General features: G+C 41.8%; 1 protein-coding gene across 2 annotated transcripts in view; it reads right to left on the reverse strand.

Annotated features, from left to right (window-relative positions):
- NID2 (nidogen 2) overlaps positions 1-19,269 on the reverse strand; it is a 70,994-nt gene that overhangs the window by 26,448 nt on the left and 25,277 nt on the right. For both annotated transcript variants that reach the window (XM_032251059.1, XM_032251058.1), the window contains exons 5-8: positions 17,265-17,414; positions 16,635-16,880; positions 15,200-15,400; positions 13,316-13,546 (exon numbers count right to left, since the gene is read on the reverse strand). In XM_032251059.1, coding sequence (XP_032106950.1) covers positions 13,316-13,546; positions 15,200-15,400; positions 16,635-16,880; positions 17,265-17,414 — 828 coding nt within the window. The remainder of the gene's footprint in view (positions 1-13,315; positions 13,547-15,199; positions 15,401-16,634; positions 16,881-17,264; positions 17,415-19,269) is intronic.

Raw genomic sequence — 19,269 nt, forward strand, 5'->3', positions numbered from 1 at the left:
GAAACAGAAATAACCTCATCAACAACAAACAGAATGTCAATCTGAGAGATTTGATACCCAATCTGAAAGCCAGCAACTACAAAGTCGACAGGTGGATAAATCCTTAAAGATGGGAAGAAACCAGCGCAAAAAGGATGAAAACACCCGAAACCAGAACACCTCTCCTCCTAAAAGGGATCACAACTCCTCACCAGCAAGGGAACAAGGTTGGATGGACAACGAGTGTGATGAAATGACAGAATCAGAATTCAGAAGGTGGGTAGTAAGAAACTTCTGTGAACTTAAAGAACATGTTCTAACCAAATGCAAAGAAACTAAGAACCTTGAAAAAAGATTTGACGAAATGCTAACGAGAATGGACAAAATAGAAAGGAATATAAGTGAATTGATGGAGCTGAAAAACGCAACATGAGAGCTTCACGAAGCATGCACAAGTATCAACAGCGGAATTGACCAAGCAGAAGAAGGGATATCAGAGGTCGAAGATCAACTCAATGAAATAAAATGGGAAGGCAAGACTGGAGATAAAAGGGTAAAAAGGAATGAACAAAGTCTCCAAGAAATGTGGGACTATGTGAAAAGACCTAATCTACGTTTGATAGGCGTACCCGAATGCGACGAAGAGAATGAATCCAAGCTGGAAAATACTCTTCAGGATATTATCCAGGAAAACTTCCCCAACCTAGCAAGGCAGGCAAACATTCAAGTCCAGGAAATACAGAGAACACCACAAAGATATTCGTCAAGAAGAGCAACCCCAAGGCACATAATCGTCAGATTCACCAGGGTCGAAATGAAGGAGAAAATACTAAGGGCAGCCAGAGAGAAAGGTCGGGTTACCCATAAAGGGAAGCCCATCAGACTCACAGCAGATCTCTCAGCAGAAACCCTACAAGCCAGAAGAGAGTGGGGGCCAATATTCAACATCCTTAAAGAAAAGAACTTTCAACCCAGAATCTCCTATCCAGCCAAACTAAGCTTCATAAGTGAAGGAAAAATAAAATCCTTTGGGAACATGCAAGTACTCAGTGATTTCGTCACCACCAGGCCAGCTCTACAAGAGCTCCTGAAAGAGGCTCTACACTTATAAAGGAACAACAAGTACCAGCTCAACTAAAGGGCAAAACACCCAGCTAGCACCAAAATGGCAGTATCAAATTCACACATAACAATATTAACCCTAAATGTAAATGGACTAAATGCCCCAATCAAAAGACACAGACTGGCAAATTGGATAAAAAGACAAAACCCATCAGTGTGCTGTATCCAGGAAACCCATCTCACATGCAAGGATACACAAAGGCTCAAAATAAAGAGATGGAGGAAGATTTACCAAGCAAATGGAGAGCAAAAAAAAGCAGGAGTTGCAATTCTCATCTCTGATAAATTAGACTTTAAAGCAACAAAGATCATAAGAGACAAAGAGGGACATTACATAATGGTAAAAGGATCAATGCAACAAGAAGAGCTAACGATCCTAAATATATACGCACCCAATACAGGAGCACCCAGATACATAAGGCAAGTTCTTAATGACTTACAAAGAGACTTAGACTCCCACACAATAATAGTGGGAGACTTTAACACCCCATTGTCAACATTAGACAGATCAACCAGACAGAAAATTGACAAGGATATCCAGGACTTGAACTCAGACCTGGACCAAGCTAACCTAATAGACATTTACAGAACTCTCCACCCAAAATCCACAGAATATACATTCTTCTCAGCACCACATCACACCTACTCTAAAATTGACCACATAATTGGGAGTAAATCACTCCTCAGCAAATGCAAAAGAACGGAAATCGTAACAAACAGTCTCTCAGACCACAGTGCAATCAAGTTAGAACTCAGAATTCAAAAACTAACCCAGAACCGCACAGCTTCATGGAAACTGAACAACTTGCTCTTGAATGTTGACTGGATAAACAATGAAATGAAGACAGAAATAAAGATGTTCTTCGAAACCAACGAGAATGAAGACACAACATACCAGAATCTCTGGGACACATTTAAAGCAGTCTCTAGAGGAAAATATATAGCAATAAGAGCCCACATGAGAAGCAAGGAGAGGTCAAAAATTGACACCCTATCATCAAAACTGAAAGAGCTAGAGGAGCAAGATCAAAAAAACTCAAAGTCTAGCAGAAGACAAGAAATAGCTAAGATCAGAGCAGAACTGAAGGAGACAGAGACACAAAAAACCCTTCAAAAAAATCAATAAATCCAGGAGCTGGTTTTTTGAAAAGATCAACAAAATAGACAGACCACTAGCCAGATTAATAAAAAAGAGAATAACCAAATTGATGCAATAAAAAATGATAAAGGGGATATCACCACAGATTCCACAGAAATTCAAACCATCATCAGAGATTATTACAAACAACTCTATGCACACAAACTAATAAACCTGGAAGAAATGGATAAATTCCTGGACACTTGCCTCCTGCCAAGCCTAAACCAGGAAGAAGCCGAAACCCTGAACAGACCCATAACAAGGTCTGAAGTTGAGGCAGCAATTAAGAGCTTACCACCCAAAAAAAGCCCAGGTCCAGATGGGTTCACAGCTGAATTCTACCAGACATACAAAGAGGAGCTGGTACCATTTTTTCTGAAACTATTCCAAACAATACAAAAAGAGGGAATTCTTCCCAAATCATTTTATGAGACCAACATCATCCTGATTCCAAAACCTGGCAGAGACTCAACAAGAAAACTTCAGGCCAATATCCATGATGAACATAGATGCAAAAATATTCAATAAAATACTGACAAGCCGATTGCAACAGCACATCAAAAAGCTTATCCACCATGATCAAGTAGGCTTCATCCCGGGGATGCAAGGCTGGTTCAACATACGCAAGTCTATAAACATAATTCACCACATAAACAGAACCAAAGACAAAAACCACATGATTATCTCAATTGATGCAGAGAAGGCCTTTGACAAAATTCAACAGCCCTTTATGCTAAAAACCCTCAATAAGCTAGGTATCGATGGAACGTATCTCAAAATAATAAAAGATATTTATGACAAACCAACAGCCAATATCATACTGAATAGGCAAAAACTGGAAGCATTCCCCTTGAAATGTGGCACCAGACAAGGATGCCCTCTCTCACCACTGCTATTCAATATAGTATTGGAAGTTCTAGCCAGAGCAATCAGACAAGAAAAAGAAATAAAGGGCATTGAAATAGGAAATGAGGAAGTCAAATTGTCTCTATTTGCAGAAGACATGATTGTATATCTAGAAGACCCCATCGTCTCAGCCCAAAATCTCCTGAAACTGATAAGCAAGTTCAGCAAAGTCTCAGGATACAAAATCAATGTGCAAAAATCACATACATTCCTATACACCAATAACAGACTTAAAGAGAGCCAAATCAAGAACAAACTTCCATTCACAATTGCCACAAAGAGAATAAAATACCTAGGAATACAACTAACAAGGAATGTAAAGGACCTCTTCAAGGAGAACTACAAGCCACTGCTCAACGAAATAAGAGAGGACACAAACAGATGGAGAAACATTCCATGTTCATGGTTAGGAAGAATCAATATCGTGAAAATGGCCATACTGACCAACATAATTTACAGATTCAATGCTATCCCCATCAAGCTACCAATGACCTTCTTCGCAGAACTGGAAAAAACCACCTTAAACTTCATATGGAACCAAAAGAGAGCCCGCATAGCCAAGTCAATTGTAAGCAAAAAGAACAAAGTGGGGGGCATCACACTACCAGACTTCAAACTATACTACAAGGCTACAGTAATCAAAACAGCATGGTACTGGTACCAAAACAGAGATATAGACCAATGGAACAGAACAGAGGTCTCGGAGGCAACACAACATATCTACAACCATCTGATCTTTGACAAACCAGACAAAAACAAGCAATGGGGAAAGGATTCCCTGTTCAATAAATGGTGTTGGGAAAGCTGGCTAGCCACGTGCAGAAAGCAGAAACTGGACCCCTTCCTGACACCTTACACTAAAATTAACTCCAGATGGATTAAAGACTTAAACATAAGACCTAACACCATAAAAACCCTAGAAGAAAATCTAGGCAAAACCATTCAGGACATAGGCGTAGGCAAGGACTTCATGGCCAAAACACCAAAAGCATTGACAACAAAAGCCAAAATAGACAAATGGGACCTAATCAAACTCCACAGCTTCTGCACAGCAAAAGAAACAATCATTAGAGTGAATCGGCAACCAACAGATTGGGAAAAAATTTTTGCAGTTTACCCATCTGACAAAGGGCTGATATCCAGAATCTATGAAGAACTAAAACAGATTTACAAGCAAAAACTAACAAGCCCATTCAAAAGTGGACAAAGGATATGAACAGACACTTTACAAAAGAAGACATACATGAGGCCAACAAGCATATGAAAAAATGCTCATCATCACTGGTCATCAGAGAAATGCAAATCAAAACTACATTGAGATACCATCTCACGCCAGTTAGAATGGCGATCATTAAAAAATCTGGAGACAACAGATGCTGGAGAGGATGTGGAGAAATAGGAACACTTTTACACTGTTGGTGGGAGTGTAAATTAGTTCAACCATTGTGGAAGACAGTGTGGCGATTCCTCAAGGACCTAGAAATAGAAAGTCCATTTGACCCAGCAATCCCATTACTGGGTATATATCCAAAGGATTACAAATCGTTCTACTATAAGGACACGTGCACACGAATGTTCACTGCAGCACTGTTTACAATAGCAAAGACCTGGAACCAACCCAAATGCCCATCGACGATACACTGGATAGGGAAAATGTGGCACATATACACCATGGAATATTATGCAGCCATCAAAAACGATGAGTTTAGGTCCTTTGTAGGGACATGGATGAACCTGGAAAGCATCATTCTCAGCAAACTGACAGAAGTGCAGAAGATCAAACACCACATGTTCTCACTCATAGGCGGGTGTTGAACAATGAGAACACATGGACACAGGGAGGGGAGCACTACACACGGGGTCAGTTGGGGGGAAATAGGGGAGGGATGGTGGGGGGTGGGGAGCTGGGGAGAGATAGCAAGGGGAGAAATGCCAGATGTAGGTGATGGGGAGGAAGGCAGCAAATCACACTGCCACGTGTGTACCTATGCAACAATTTTGCATGTTCTTCACATGTACCCCAAAACCTAAAATGCAATAAAATAAATAAATAAATAAAAATAAAAACCCCAGGGGAAAAAAAAGAAATTTTTTCTCAAAAAATTAAAAATAGAATTACTGTATGATCTGGCAATACCACCACTCAGTGTATATCCAAAGAAAATAAAATCAACATGTTAAGAGAAAAAAAAAAAAAATCTAGCAGTCTGGCTCCAAAGCCTGTGCTTTCCACCACTTTGCTGTAACCCTCACCGAGGGAGCTTCATGAAATTACCTAGTGGCACAGTGGTATTGGAAGGAGAGCCAGATGCTCAAATAGAATGAATCTATCAACTCTGGCACTTCCAATTCTGCCATGTAAAATGGAAATAATATGTACATCTGCCACTACTGCTAAATTAGAAAAACCCAACACAATGTATTTGAAAAGTAATTCCCCAGTGGCAGTTCTACCCAGTCTCCACTGACTGCATTCCTCCTGCCTTCTCATAGGGGCCGCCGTTCATCCTCATTTGAGGTTCAATCTCGGTTCCTAGAATTAACTATAATCTTAGGCTCAAAAGATTTCAGGAGCTCCAGTTAAGCCTGTCAGGTTCTACACTGAGCCATCTCTGTTACGAAGGGGGCTCCATTTAAGTTTAATAACTCGGGCTTCTGCCTTATACATCTGTGCCTGAGGCCTTGTCTTGATAGCCAGCTTAGCATCCTCCGAGTCCCATCCTGCTCGCCCGTTCTCACTACCCGCAGACACCAGCATCATGGCATCTTTAGGCAGACTCTGGCAGTACCACCCATTTTACCACCTCCTCCTGGATTCTCTATCATTTCACTCTGTCTGACCCAGGACTCTCTCCCACCCCTGCTTTATACAGAATCTCTACTAAGATGGAGAAACAATGAGGGAGATCAGGTGTTTGTCTTACATTGAGCCTGCAGTGAGGACATGACCCTGTCATTCTCCATTGCAACAGATGCAGACTCAGGAACCTGGTCTATACTCTCAAGGTAGCTCAGCAACCACAACCCCATTGCCATGGGGTGAGAGTTGCCCAAAGTGACTCCTAGTCCAGACCCCAAGGGCTGACTGCTGCAGCTGACCTCATAGACTGGACTCACTCACAGTCCTTCAAGATGTCTGGCTTCTCCCCATTGCCTGTCCTACTGCCCATGTTATGGCTCTTCCAGTGTTTTCTCATAGCCTGCTGTGAACCAAGATGCCCTTGTTTTCTGGTAAACACTTTCCATCTCACTTTATAAGAAACATCACAGTGCATTCTTGTAGTAGAATATTCCCATATTATTGATTCCCATATTATTGGCTGAAATAAGAAGGGCTATGGGTTTATTCTCAGTACACCGCAATGATGTTGGCTGGGGTATACAGAATCTTTGCCAAAACAAAGGACTAACAAATAATCCCAGCACTTTTTAAACCTAATGAACTATGTAAGCAAAAGCCTAGCTTCCTGGAGCACGCAGACATCCTTGAAAGTCCCTTCCTCTGAATCTCTGGGCTGACAGGAAGGAGGCAGGCACTGGGGTTGTAGTTGCCGAGTTAACTTGAGCATAGACCAGGTTCCCAAGTCAGTCCTCAGCAGGTTACATCGAGGACAAGGTTATGTCCTCATCCATGAGGACCCAATGTAAGACAAGAAGGCGATTCTCCCACCTTGTTTTTTTTTTTCTCCATTTTAGGAGACGATTCTGTATAAAATGCCTGGCATACCCCTCCAAAGCAGGAAGTAATCAACACATTTTAATTTATGAATACTCGTGCTTAGCCTTCTTATTCAGTACTTTCCAGCATCATAATTTCGCCATGGCACATTCCAGCAAAGATTAGTGAATTCACATGGAACTCAAGAGCTTACCACCCTGCTAGGCATTAAAAGAAAAAAAGAAAAACACAACTCAAAAGTTGACTTGCAAACTTGGACAGGATATATTATCCTACCTAAAATTGAGAAGAAAGTGTCCATAATTACTTAAACTGATTTAAAATGTACGTGACTAACAGAATTAGTTCCATGATTTGCAATGCCCAGTGCGAAGTGAAAATGTGGAGCCCATGGTTCAAAGCAAAGCGTTTAACCAAGCATGGAGCTCTTTTGAGCACGGCCTCGTTCACTGAACTTGGCTTCCCAAAACATTTTAAAAATACATTTCCAAAACCATTTCACTACTTATTCTCTATGACTTCTAAGCTTTTCTCCTATTATAGTAAGTAAGGAATAGCAGTGTCCTTCTTAAGACATTTTCTATTTCACCCTCACCCTCTTAAACTCCTTGACTCTCTGACAGAGGATCTGGAACTAATTTACTCATTTAATCAAGGGGAAGAGTGGTTTTCCTTAAAGGAACAGTTCAGTTTCACTGCACAGCCCTCTGCCTAGAGCCTCCTCAACTCACCAAAACGACCCTTGAAGTGGAAGGACAGGAAGCATTTTTGGATCCTGTTCTATGACCCCACCAAAACAAACAAACAAACAAAAAAAACAGCTAACCCACACTTAAAGCTCAAGCAATTGGTGGGAGGTGGCACTGCTGGCTGGGAAATCAAGGGACAGAGGCTCCAATTACTCACTGGGAAAGACACCCCAGTTCAGTTCTGCATCCTCGCCCTGGGAAATCACGTCACACCCACATCAGGTGTGGGCAGCTGTGTTGTTTCACATGCGTTCCAACCAGATGATGGTTCCCACTGGAAAAAGCAAGCAGCTCTTAGGAAGATACTGCTATGCGCTGAGGGCGGAAAGAAAAAAGAACTTTTCCTCTGGGTGTTTCTTTGTTGTTGTTGTGGTTTTTCTCCTATTCAGGTAGAATGAAGAGTACTACTGTGGGTAGATGAAGTAGGGTTTAAACACAAAGCGTTTATAACAGACACATACTGCCTCTTTTAAAGTTTGGTCTAAATTATGAGGCAGTCAAAAGACCAGTGTGGAACAGCAGAGCCATGGGGGTAAGGGTGTGAGTGCTAGAGCCAGGGCCTGAGTTTGAATCCCAGCTCACCACTTACTAGCTATGAGCAGGCAAATCACTTCATTTCTACACCTCAGTGTCATCATATGAGATAACAAATAACCCCACCCCACCCCACCACTGGGTAGAGGTCATTGTGGGGATTAAATGAGTTAATTCACACAAGGTGCTTAGAACAGTGCTTGGCACCAAGTAAACCATCCTTTGCTATTTCTTAATATTTGACTGGGGTGGGAGGGAAAATCATATCAAATTTTAAAGAAAACGAACAACTTGGTGCCTGTAATTTTGCTTTCTCTGATCCTTTCTTACTCTCTGGTATGTCTCCAGGAAAAGTACACCCAGAGATGTATCATTTTCCTAAATGATTACAGAATTTGAATGGGACTCCACAGCCCAGGAGATTCTTTCACGAATGGTTGCTTTTACGTATCAGATGCCTATACCCAATGAAAGGCTGACCTGGACATTTAGAGGCAAAAACCATTCTCCTCAGTAGTTTTGTTTAAATCAAATCTGTCATTGAGAAATCTACTACCGCAATGTTTCCCTCTCTGATTTACATGTTCCTCTAAAGTCAACTCACATTCTCATGTATTAATTCACTGCCTTACAAAACCGTCTTTGGGCACCCAATGCCTACGTTCCCAACCAAGTTTCCCAAAACCAAACCAATCAACCAAATCAACTTACGATTCTCATTACAAGTTACTTCTGCATCCTAGAAAAGAGTCCAATCCTTGTACCTTAATACTATCATATTGCTGAAGCAACACTTCTCTGGAGCCTGCTGAGGCTTAAGGGGCCCTCAGCTCCAGTAACAAACCACAGAGCCGCATATTACAGATTCACCTCTCTGAGGAGCTAAGTCTGGGCTCAATAGTATCGATACAGTGGCTGAACGAAGAAGATGGTCTGTTTCTCATGGTGTGCCTCTTACATTCCAGGGGAAAACATGACCTTCTGGTTTTCAGAATTAAAGTGTCCCCTCGATCTGACAGTCACCTCCCATCTGTAGAGTTCCCTGACTTCACAAGCTCATTCTCTGGCTTAAAACATTTTTTTAAAATTAAGACCTTGCTTTTTAGCGTGGTTTTACGCTTAGAGAAAAATGGAACAGGCCGGGCACGGTGGCTCAACCCTGTAATCCCAGCACTTTGGGAGGCCGAGGTGGGTGGATCAGGAGGTCAAGAGATCGAGACCATCCTGGTCAACATGGTGAAACCCCGTCTCTACTAAAAATACAAAACATTAGCTGGGCATGGTGGCGTGTGCCTGTAATCCCAGTTACTCAGGAGGCTGAGGCAGGAGAACTGCCTGAACCCAGGAGGCGGAGGTTGCAGTGAGTCGAGATCATGCCATTGCACTCCAGCCTGGAGTGCAAGAGTGAAACTCCATCTCAAAAAAAAAAAAAAAAAAAAAGGAACAGAAACTACAGAGCTGCCATATCCCCGCGGTCCCCCAGGTACACAGTTACCCCTATTATTAACATTGTACATTAGTGTGATACATTTATTATCCTCAATGAATCATTAACTGATGCCCATAGTCTGCATTAGGGCTCACCCTTGGTGTTGGACAGTTCTATAGACTGACAAATGCACAATGGCCTATATCCAACCTTACAGTATCATACGGAATTGTTTCACCACCCTAAAAATCCCATGTTCCACCTATGCATCCTGTTCCTCCTTCCTCCTGAGCCACTGGCAACCACTGATGTTTTTACTGTCTCTATAGTATAATTTTTTCCAGAATGTCACATAGTTAGAGTCATTCTATATGTAGCCTTTTCAGACTAGCTGCTTTCACATAGCAATATGCTTTTCAGTTTCATGACTTTTTGTGACATGATATGCCTAGAATACTTTTATCTGTATTTTTAAATCAGTCTTCATAGGAGAGGATGATGCTTATTGAAATTTGAGAAACACTGTTTATCTTGAGATGGGGTCTTATATGTGTCCAAGGCTGGTCTCAAACTCCTGGGCTCAGGTGATCCTCCCACCTCAGCCTCCGGAGTAGCTGGGATTACTGGGATTACAGGCACAAGCCACTGTGCCTGATGAGAATGGTTCTACAGTTTTGCTTCCACCACTGTTTGCTTCAATTTCTTTGTTTTTATTTTTGAGAGTCTTGCTATGTCACTGCCCAGGCTGGACTGCAGTGGTGCAGTATCAGCTCACGGCAACCTCCACCTCCTGGAGTCAAGCACTTCTACTTCAGCCTCCTGAGTAGCTCAGATTACATGCACGTGCCACTACATCGGGCTAATTTTTGTGTGCATATATATATACATATATATTTTTTTTTTTGTAGTGATAGGGTTTTGCCATGTAGGTTAGGCTAGTGTCAAAATCCTGACCTCAGGTGATCCACCCACCTCGGCCTCCCAAATGCTAGAATTACAGGCAGAAACTACCATGCTGAGCCTTCAACTGAGATGTAATTCACATACCATACAAATCATCCATTTAAAGTACAAAATTAAATTATTTAGTAAATTCAGTGTTATACAACCATCACCACAACCAATTTCAGATCACCTCCAAAAGAAACCCTGTACCCTTTAGCTATTAACCCCCTATTCCCTCATTATCTCCTAGCCCTGGGCAATAGGAATATGCTGTGTACGTGGATTTGCCCATTCTGAGTATTTCACATAAATGCAGTCATTCAGTGTGCTGTCCTTTGTGACCAGCCACCTTCATTTAACATAAGGTTTTCAGAGTTCATCCGTGTTGTAGCATGTATTCGTACTTCATTCCTTTTTATGGTTGAATAATATTCTAGTATATGAATGTTTTCGCTGTCCATCAATTGATGGACATGTGGGGTGCTTCGACCTTTTGGCTATTATGAATAATGCTGCTATGTATATACACGAATACGTTTTTGTGGGGACCTATGTTTTTATTTCTTTTGGGTATATAGCGAGGAGAATTGCTCTGTTAAATGGTAACTTTGTGTTTAACTTTTTGAGAAACTACTATTTGTAAAATGACATGGCTACTGTGATAAACAGCAATCACACCAGCAACGTATGAGGGTTCTGAATTTTCCTCATTCTCGCTAACACTTGTTATTACCCGTTTTTTGATTATACTCAACCACATGATGTCAAGTAGTATCTCATTGTGGTTTTGATTTGCATTTCTCTGATGACTAATGATGTCGAGCATCTTTACACATGATCACTGGGTATCTATGTATGTTTCCGGAGAAAGGACATTGTAGATCCTTTGCCCATCTTTTAGTTGGCTTTTTGTCTTTTTATTGAGTTGTAACAGTACTTCATATACTCTAGAACAAATCTCTTATTAAATACATGATTTAAAATACTGTCTCCCATTCTATGGGTTGCGTTTTCACTTTGTTAATAATGTCCTCTGAAGTACAAATATTTAAAATATTGATGGCATCCAGTTTCTTTTGTTGCTTGTGTCATACCTGAGAAGTCACTACCAAATTCAAAGTCACAAAAATATACCCCTATGTTTTCTTCTGAAAGTTTTAGCTCTCACACTTAGGTCTGTGGGCCCATTTTGAGTTTATTTTTGGATACGCTGCGAGATAAGGATTCGACTTCATTCTTTTGTGTGTGGTCACTCCGTGGTCCCAGCACTATAGTTAACAACAGTTTAAAACACTTTTCTCCACGGAATCGTTTTGGCACTGTTGTTGAAAAAGCAATTGACTTTTAATGTGAATATTTACTTCTGGGTTCCCACTTCTATTCCATTGATCTGTACGTGTATCCTTATGCCAGGACCACACCGTCTTGATTACATTTTGAGTTTGAGAAATATGAATCTGACTTTATGATTCTTTTCTAAGACTGTTTTGGCTATTCTGAGTTCTTTGAGTTTCCATATAAATTCTACAATCAGCTTGCCAATTTCTGCAAAGAGCTAGCCGAGATTCTGATAGGATTATGTTGAATTAATATCAATTATTAGATTAATTAATATTATTAATTATTAATTATATTAATATTAATAATATTAATTATATTATTAATTATATTAATATAATATAATTAATTAATTATAATTAATTATAATTAATTAATTATAATTAATATAATTATATTAATTATATTAATAATATTAATTAATAATATTATAATTATAATAATATTAATTATTATTAATAATAATTAATATTAATTATTAATTATTAATATCAATTATTAGATCAATTTGGGAAGCAATCATATCTTAACAGTATTAAGTCTTCCAATCCACGAATATGGAACATCTTCCCATTTAACTAGGTCTTTTTCCCAAAAATGTTTTGTGGGATGCAATGCACAAGTACTGCACTTTTATTTTTTTTAATTACTTTTTGAAATAGAATTTCTTAATTTTCAGTTTGCTCATTGCTACTATAGAAAAATATAATTTTGGTATACTAATCTTGCATATCCCATAACATTGCTGAACTTTTTCTCTAGTTCTAATAGTTTTTTAGTGAATTCCTTAGACTTTCTACATAAAAGATCATGTCATCTGAGAATAATTTCCCCCTTTCCAATTTAGATGGCTTTTATTTCATGTTCTTGCCTAATCCCCCTGGCTAGAACTTCTAGTACTGAGTTTAATTAAAGTGGCAAGAGCAGACATCCTGGTCTTGTTCCTACGCTTCAGGAGAAAGCACCCAGCCTTTCACCGTTAAGTATAATGTTCTGGGAATTGGGGAATATTGCTTTCTTTTTCCAAGTACTAGCTCTTTGCCCCACCTTGGTTTTGGATGAAATTCTTCTTATCTGTTTTAGCTAAAACGTCACTTTCTTGGGGACATCTTCCCTGATCTTCAAACTAGACTCATAGCTCCCTGCATTTATGGCCCTTGTAACAAATACTTATCGGCACTACTGTCCCTCTTAATTCCAGTCCACCTTGTTCACAGGTATGTCCCTGACTGGCACACACCGCTGGGTATTGCTATAAACCAGCCTCGCATACCGTGCCCTCTCTTTCCTGACTTTGGCAGGGACACTGTTCCTTGCCCTAAAACTCCATTTCTGCCTCCGTTTCCAACTCAAGGGGAAGGATCTGCTTTATTCATCCTTATACCTAGCACCTAACACAGCCTGGCATGAGGTAACCCTTAGTAACCTTTGTGAATTATTCTAACTCTACTTAAAGGGATGTCATTTTTGCCCAACAACAACAAAGAAAACCTTACCTTCAACTGGGCCAATTTGATTGGTCACAGCAAATCTAAGCACTCTTTCTTCATCATTATACAAGGCAAAGACTCGGTCTACGTTCAGCTGCTGGGTGGTGGGGAAAGCCGGGCGTCTGGGGGCATGCCTGCACACCTGGTAAGTGATGTTCTGGTGGACGCGGTAGGACCATGTTTGGTTGATTGCACCAAAAGTGAGAGAGTACTCTCTGGAACTTGTAGAGGTTACAGCTGCAATAAACACATTGGTAATTTAAAATATATATATTAAATACAGAGATTTTCACATGGGGTATATTTTTATGCATAGTTTTTCATCTAATTCTTGGAGCATGTTCCCTTGGGAACTTCCTGAGTTTCTATGAAAAAAATTTGCAAGGAAATCCCAAAAACCTGAGTAGATACAAAGCCACAGTGCTGAGAGGGAGAAGGCACTACAGTCGTCCATGTCATTATATGCAAAGCATAAGTGCGACTGAGCGCCAGCCATGCCAACAGTGCTCTGTACGTGCTGCCTCATTTATTCCTCACAACAGCACAGGTAGGTGGGCGCCAAATCATGCAATCAGAGGCTTACAGAGATGAAATAGGCTAAGATGCAGTGCTGCTACATGGTAGAGCTAGAACTGAAACTCACTGGTTTGACTCCACACCCTAAATTTTAAACCAGTCCATCATCTACATTGCACAGAAGTGACAGCTTCCAGCACCTTGCACTTCGTAAATCTGAAGAATTCCAGAGAAAGGAAAGGGTTGTCTCTCATAATCTGACTCTGGGAACAAGCCCAGGTCAGTTATCTGGACATTGACCATTTTGTTCACAGCCCAGGTCTCTGCTTCCCATTTCTTCCCTACGTTCCTGCCAGGCTGCCAGCTCTCAGCAGAGGAGAAGCAGCGATCAGAGGAAAGGCACAGCTCAATCTAGATTGCCGTGTTGCACAAAAGCAACTGTGATGGAGGCAGCCTCTTGCACGCAGATAGTATTTTCACAGAACACATCATGCTTCACACATTTAACTGACCACGTAACATAGAAAAAGCATTTTTATTTCTACACTAAAGGTGAGAAAATACATTCTCAGATATTAAGAGGCCTTTCCCTACAGATAGGCAAATCCAGGATATAAGTTCTTATCTTTTGACTCCAAATGTAGCATTATTTTTAGAATAAACTACAGCATTCTCTGTGTTTTTTGTTTTTTTGAGATGGAGTCTTGCTCTGTCACACAGGCTAGAGTATAGTGGTGCAATCTTGGTTCACTGCAACCTCCACTTCCTGGGTATTCAGGTGATTCTCCTGCCCCAGCCCAAGTAGCTGGGATCACAGGCACCTGCCACCATGCTCGGCTCATGTTTGTATTTTTAGTAGAGACAGGGTTTTGCCATATTGCCCAAACTGGTCTCCAACTCCTGACCTCAGGTGATCCACCTGCATCAGCCTCCCAAAGTGCTGGGATTACAGGCGTGAGCCACTGCACCTGGCCTCTGTGATTTTTAAAGCAGCCTGAACTCATCAGCTGAAACAAGGTTGAGACAAAAATTCCAATAATCAGTATTTTCCATGTTGCAGAAAGCAGGATGGTTAAAAACCGTACATAATTATACCATCCCTAGCCACCCCCATGGACCATGTTGCTACTGATTATGCTGCTGTTTGAAAGTACTGCGTAGGGATATAGATATTCTTGTGTATAGCAGCCAGCATTCTGCTCACTTACACTATATATTTTATTCTAACAATAAGAGTAATCACATGACAGAGCTCATTTTATGTTCCATTGACTGTTCTAGGACATGCCAGGTAGTAAGTCATTTAAGCCTTAAAACTATCTTGTGAGATGGGCACAATCCCCATTTACACTTGTGAAGACTGGTTACACATACCGGAGTCCGAGTAGTGGTACAGCTCCTTGTAGGGAGAGATGTGGGCTGTGAAATTTGCTGGGACGTAAGGCACCTGGCCTTGAATGTTGGTCTTAATGCTCAGATAGTTCTCCGAGTCGAGTCCCTCAGCAGTTTGAGTGATGCGAACCCTCTCCTCTCCCGGGTAGAATGTAACTTCCATGTCATGGATAAAGGCAGCACCTGGAGATCAGAAACATTCAGCACAGGGATGAAAAGAGGCTTTACTTAAACAGTTACCAGTACACACTGCCCACTCCCAATTTCAACTGCTCTTGGAGACTGTGCCTAAGGAGGTCATCTGATATCTGAGAGTAAGCATTATCAGCTGTTGATTCCACACCTTCCCAGACTTCTCCACTGAAGAATACGGTTCCATCCTGCCTTAACTCACCCAGCTTCTCTCTGCACAAGCTTGTATTCTGAGAAACACACTCTTGGGAACGCCCTCGACTTTTCTCTAAGGTTGCTAGACTTAGCAAAAACAAACAAGCCTACCAACAACAAAAAAACCACCCAAGACATCCAGGGTTTTTTGTTTGAATTTCAGATAAGTATGTCTTGTGCACTATTTGGGGGATACTCTTACTAGAAAATTATTGTTTATGTGAAATACAAATTTAACCAGGTGTACCATGTTTAATCTACTTTTGACCCAAGCTTTGATTCAAAGTTTGATGAAAGGCAAGAACCTATCAACAGCTACTGAGCTCTGCAGTTAAAGATAGGGGAAGAACTTTTCTCACAGAACTTTGTTTTTCATGCAATTAAGATAAAACCACTAGGAAACAAGTGTTCACATGGGAAGGTAAGAATCCAAAAAGTATCTTCTAAGTCCTTGTCAGTAGGTGGCCTTTCCAGCAGCACTGGCACCTCCTAGAAGCTGGGTACAAAAGTAACGTCACAGACCCCACCCCAGGACTGCTGAACCAGAATTTGCATTTTGGCAAGACCTCCAGGTGATGTGTGTGCAGGTTCAAGTCTGGGGCACACTGGCCTATACTATTACAAGTTGTGGAGCTGGGAGGAGCAGGGCACCCCTTCCCCATGAAGGGAAAAATCATCCCCAGGTGCCCCAAGTACTATTTTTGCATTTGACAGATCTGTGCATAATTTTAAAAGCCTGACAAATATGCTTCAACACATTGGAGTTAGAGGACATGAATACTCTGAATGGAAACATCCTGTTTCTCAGAACACTGGGAAAACACCAAGAAGAAATCAGTGCCTTTCAAAAATCAGTGATGTGAGGACAAACCATTCCTCACAACCTCTGGCTGGAAAACTACATACATGTGGCTCTAGCACGTTAAGCAAGGGATTCCTCTTTCACTGTGTAAAGGCCTAAGACCCTTCCCCCAGGAGCACCACTGCCAAAGCAATGCCGACTACCGGCCTTCTCAAAGACCCTGCTCACCTGTGAGGCTGAAGCCGTTCTCAGAGCCAGGTTTTTCTAAAGCAAAGAGCCAGCCAAACAGGCCTCCAATTGGTGTGAGGGGGAGGAGGGCCTGGGCTGCTGGCTGCGGGATGTGGCTGATGGCCGTATAGGCTCTGCCGTCATTGCCCACGACATAAGCATGCAGGTCCACATCAGTGAAGTGCACAGGTGTGTGGCCCACGTGGAGGTGACCACTTACTTTCCCATTCACTCGGTGAGGTGCTCCTAAAAGATAGCAAATCCAGTTAGGCTTGGGTATCATCCTGGGTACACACAGGTATTTTATTCCACTAACAACTTCCAAAACTCACTCTTTAGCAAGTCACTTTAATGATTCCCCAACCAACCAATTATGCATCTATGAAACAGTCCTGCCTCCAATCTGTTTTCTCCCCTCCTCCCCCTCTCCACTCCTCTTTGGCTTTAATGAGCTGGCAAAAGGAAGCATTTCTGGATAATCCTCAAATTGGGCATCAGCCCAAACCAGTTCATTCCTCAAACATTTCTTGAGCACCTGCAAGTTACGAGCACTCTGATTTAAGTAGTGGAGATGTTTGGTCCCTAAAGCAGTAGGAATAGACACAGGAGTCCCCAGCCCCAATCAATCACCTTCAGGCAGACAGTGCTTCCCATTTCCATAAAACCTGGATTGGCAGTGGCAGCAGAAGCCAGTGGCATAGTCCGTGCAGAAGGCATGCCGGGAGCACTGTCTGTGGTTGTGTTCACAGGTTTCCTTGTTGGCACCATTATACGTAAAGACTGAAAAATAAAACAAACTTGCCTTAAAAGGACTAAATGATGCCAGTGACATTGCTTCATCAGGGACATAGCATCTGCTCCATAGAAGCAGCTTAGATAATAATAGGTTTTTGATGTTTAAGAGACCAGCGTAACATTCAACCCAAGGGAATTCACCTGCTTTGTCTGCTGGCAAGAAGAATTGCTTACTGCTCCTGGCTGGGTCTCACTGCAGAGCTGGTGAACTAAGATGAGGCTGCACCCATGGGTTTCAATGCAGTAAAATGAAAGCAAACCAGTAAGTACACGTTAGGTTGAACTTCATGAAACCGGTATTTTTGTGGGTCAAAAGGGCCAAATATCAGCACTTTTTTTTTTTTTTTTTAGATGGAGTCTCGCTCTGTAGCCCAGCTAGAGTGCAATGGCACAATCTCAGCTCACTGCAACCTCCACCTCCCTCCCACGTAGCTGGGATCATAGGCGTCCACCAATGCGCCTGGCTAATTTTTGTATTTTTAATAGCGATGGGGTTTCACCGTCTTGGCCAGGCTGATCTCGAACTCCTGACCTTGTGATCCACCCACCTTGGCCTCCCAAAGTGCTGGGATTACAAGCGTGAGCCACCGTACCTGGCCCAAATATCACAACTTTTATATGGTTCGACCTAAAGACATCCTGATAGGAAGAAACAATAGAAAAGCTAACAAACGTCTTACGTCTAACCATCCTTCTTTTAAGTAACACTGAACTTTAAAAAAAAAAGATAATAGCCAGTCTCACTACCCAGATTGTTTTGAGGGAAGTATCTTAAAGAAAGAACACACGCACCTACCTCAAAGAAAGGGCATGGGGAGAAGGAGATAGTGGAGGGCAAAATAACAGGGACTCAAGCTATTACAATGCCCTATGCCCGTGGCAGGGTTTACTATGATAGATATGGTACCAGCATTATTTCCATGCAGTAGCAGACAGCTTGGACCCCACTCACAGATCTTCCAAGAAATTATGGAGAACCAGGATAAGCTCAACGCCCCAGCAGCTGTTTCTTCCATTTCCTACTTATTCTGCCCATTAAAAGAAGAGGGCCATGTGTGCTGCAGAGAAATGGGGAAATTGGGGCAAATGCCATGGTTCATAAAGGAACTGCACAAGCGGGTAGGGTGTCCTGAGGATTGTGGATGGACAGGAAGGTGCTTTCTCCAGGACACGGGGACTATGCCAATCCCAAGCATGGCCACCAGGAGGCCAAGCGGCTACACACACCTCTGCCTCCGCATCCCCAGGAACTGGGGTTGGCTGGAGACTCCAGAAGCATGCTGTTAAGCTTGGATGGCATGGAATTCTAGTGAGAGACACTGATGCTGGTGTGAAGGACGCCCTACTCTTAGGAAAAATCACGTGGTATCTGTGTTCCTGGTCTGGATCTGCAAAGGAAGAGACAAGAGACGAAGGAAGAAATCCAAAGATCAATATTTACCCAGTATTCCCAAGGTGAACAGAAAACAAAGTAATGAGACATAGCACCATGTAGGTAACAATATCACCAGGATAAAGACTTGCATCAGCAAAATATATAAAAGTTCACACTTAAATCGTCCTTAACATATACAAGCTTTACGTTTATTAACCCTTAATTTGCACAACAACCCTACGTAGCAGGGATTTTTTTTTTTTTTCCATGCAGGGTTTTGCTCTGTCACCCAGGCTAGAGTGCAGTGGTGCAATCTCGGCTCACTGCAGCCTCCACTTCCCAGGCTCAAGTGATCCTCCTACCTCAGCCATTCGAGTAGCCACAGCCACAGGCAGGCACCATACCTGGCTACTTTGTGTGTGTGTGTGTGTGTGTGTGTGTGTGTGTGTGTGTGTGTGTGTTGCC

Source organism: Sapajus apella, unplaced genomic scaffold (genome assembly GCF_009761245.1).
Source record: "Sapajus apella isolate SASKATOON/1434 unplaced genomic scaffold, GSC_monkey_1.0 scaffold74, whole genome shotgun sequence".
In the NCBI taxonomy this organism is placed as follows: domain Eukaryota; kingdom Metazoa; phylum Chordata; class Mammalia; order Primates; family Cebidae; genus Sapajus; species Sapajus apella.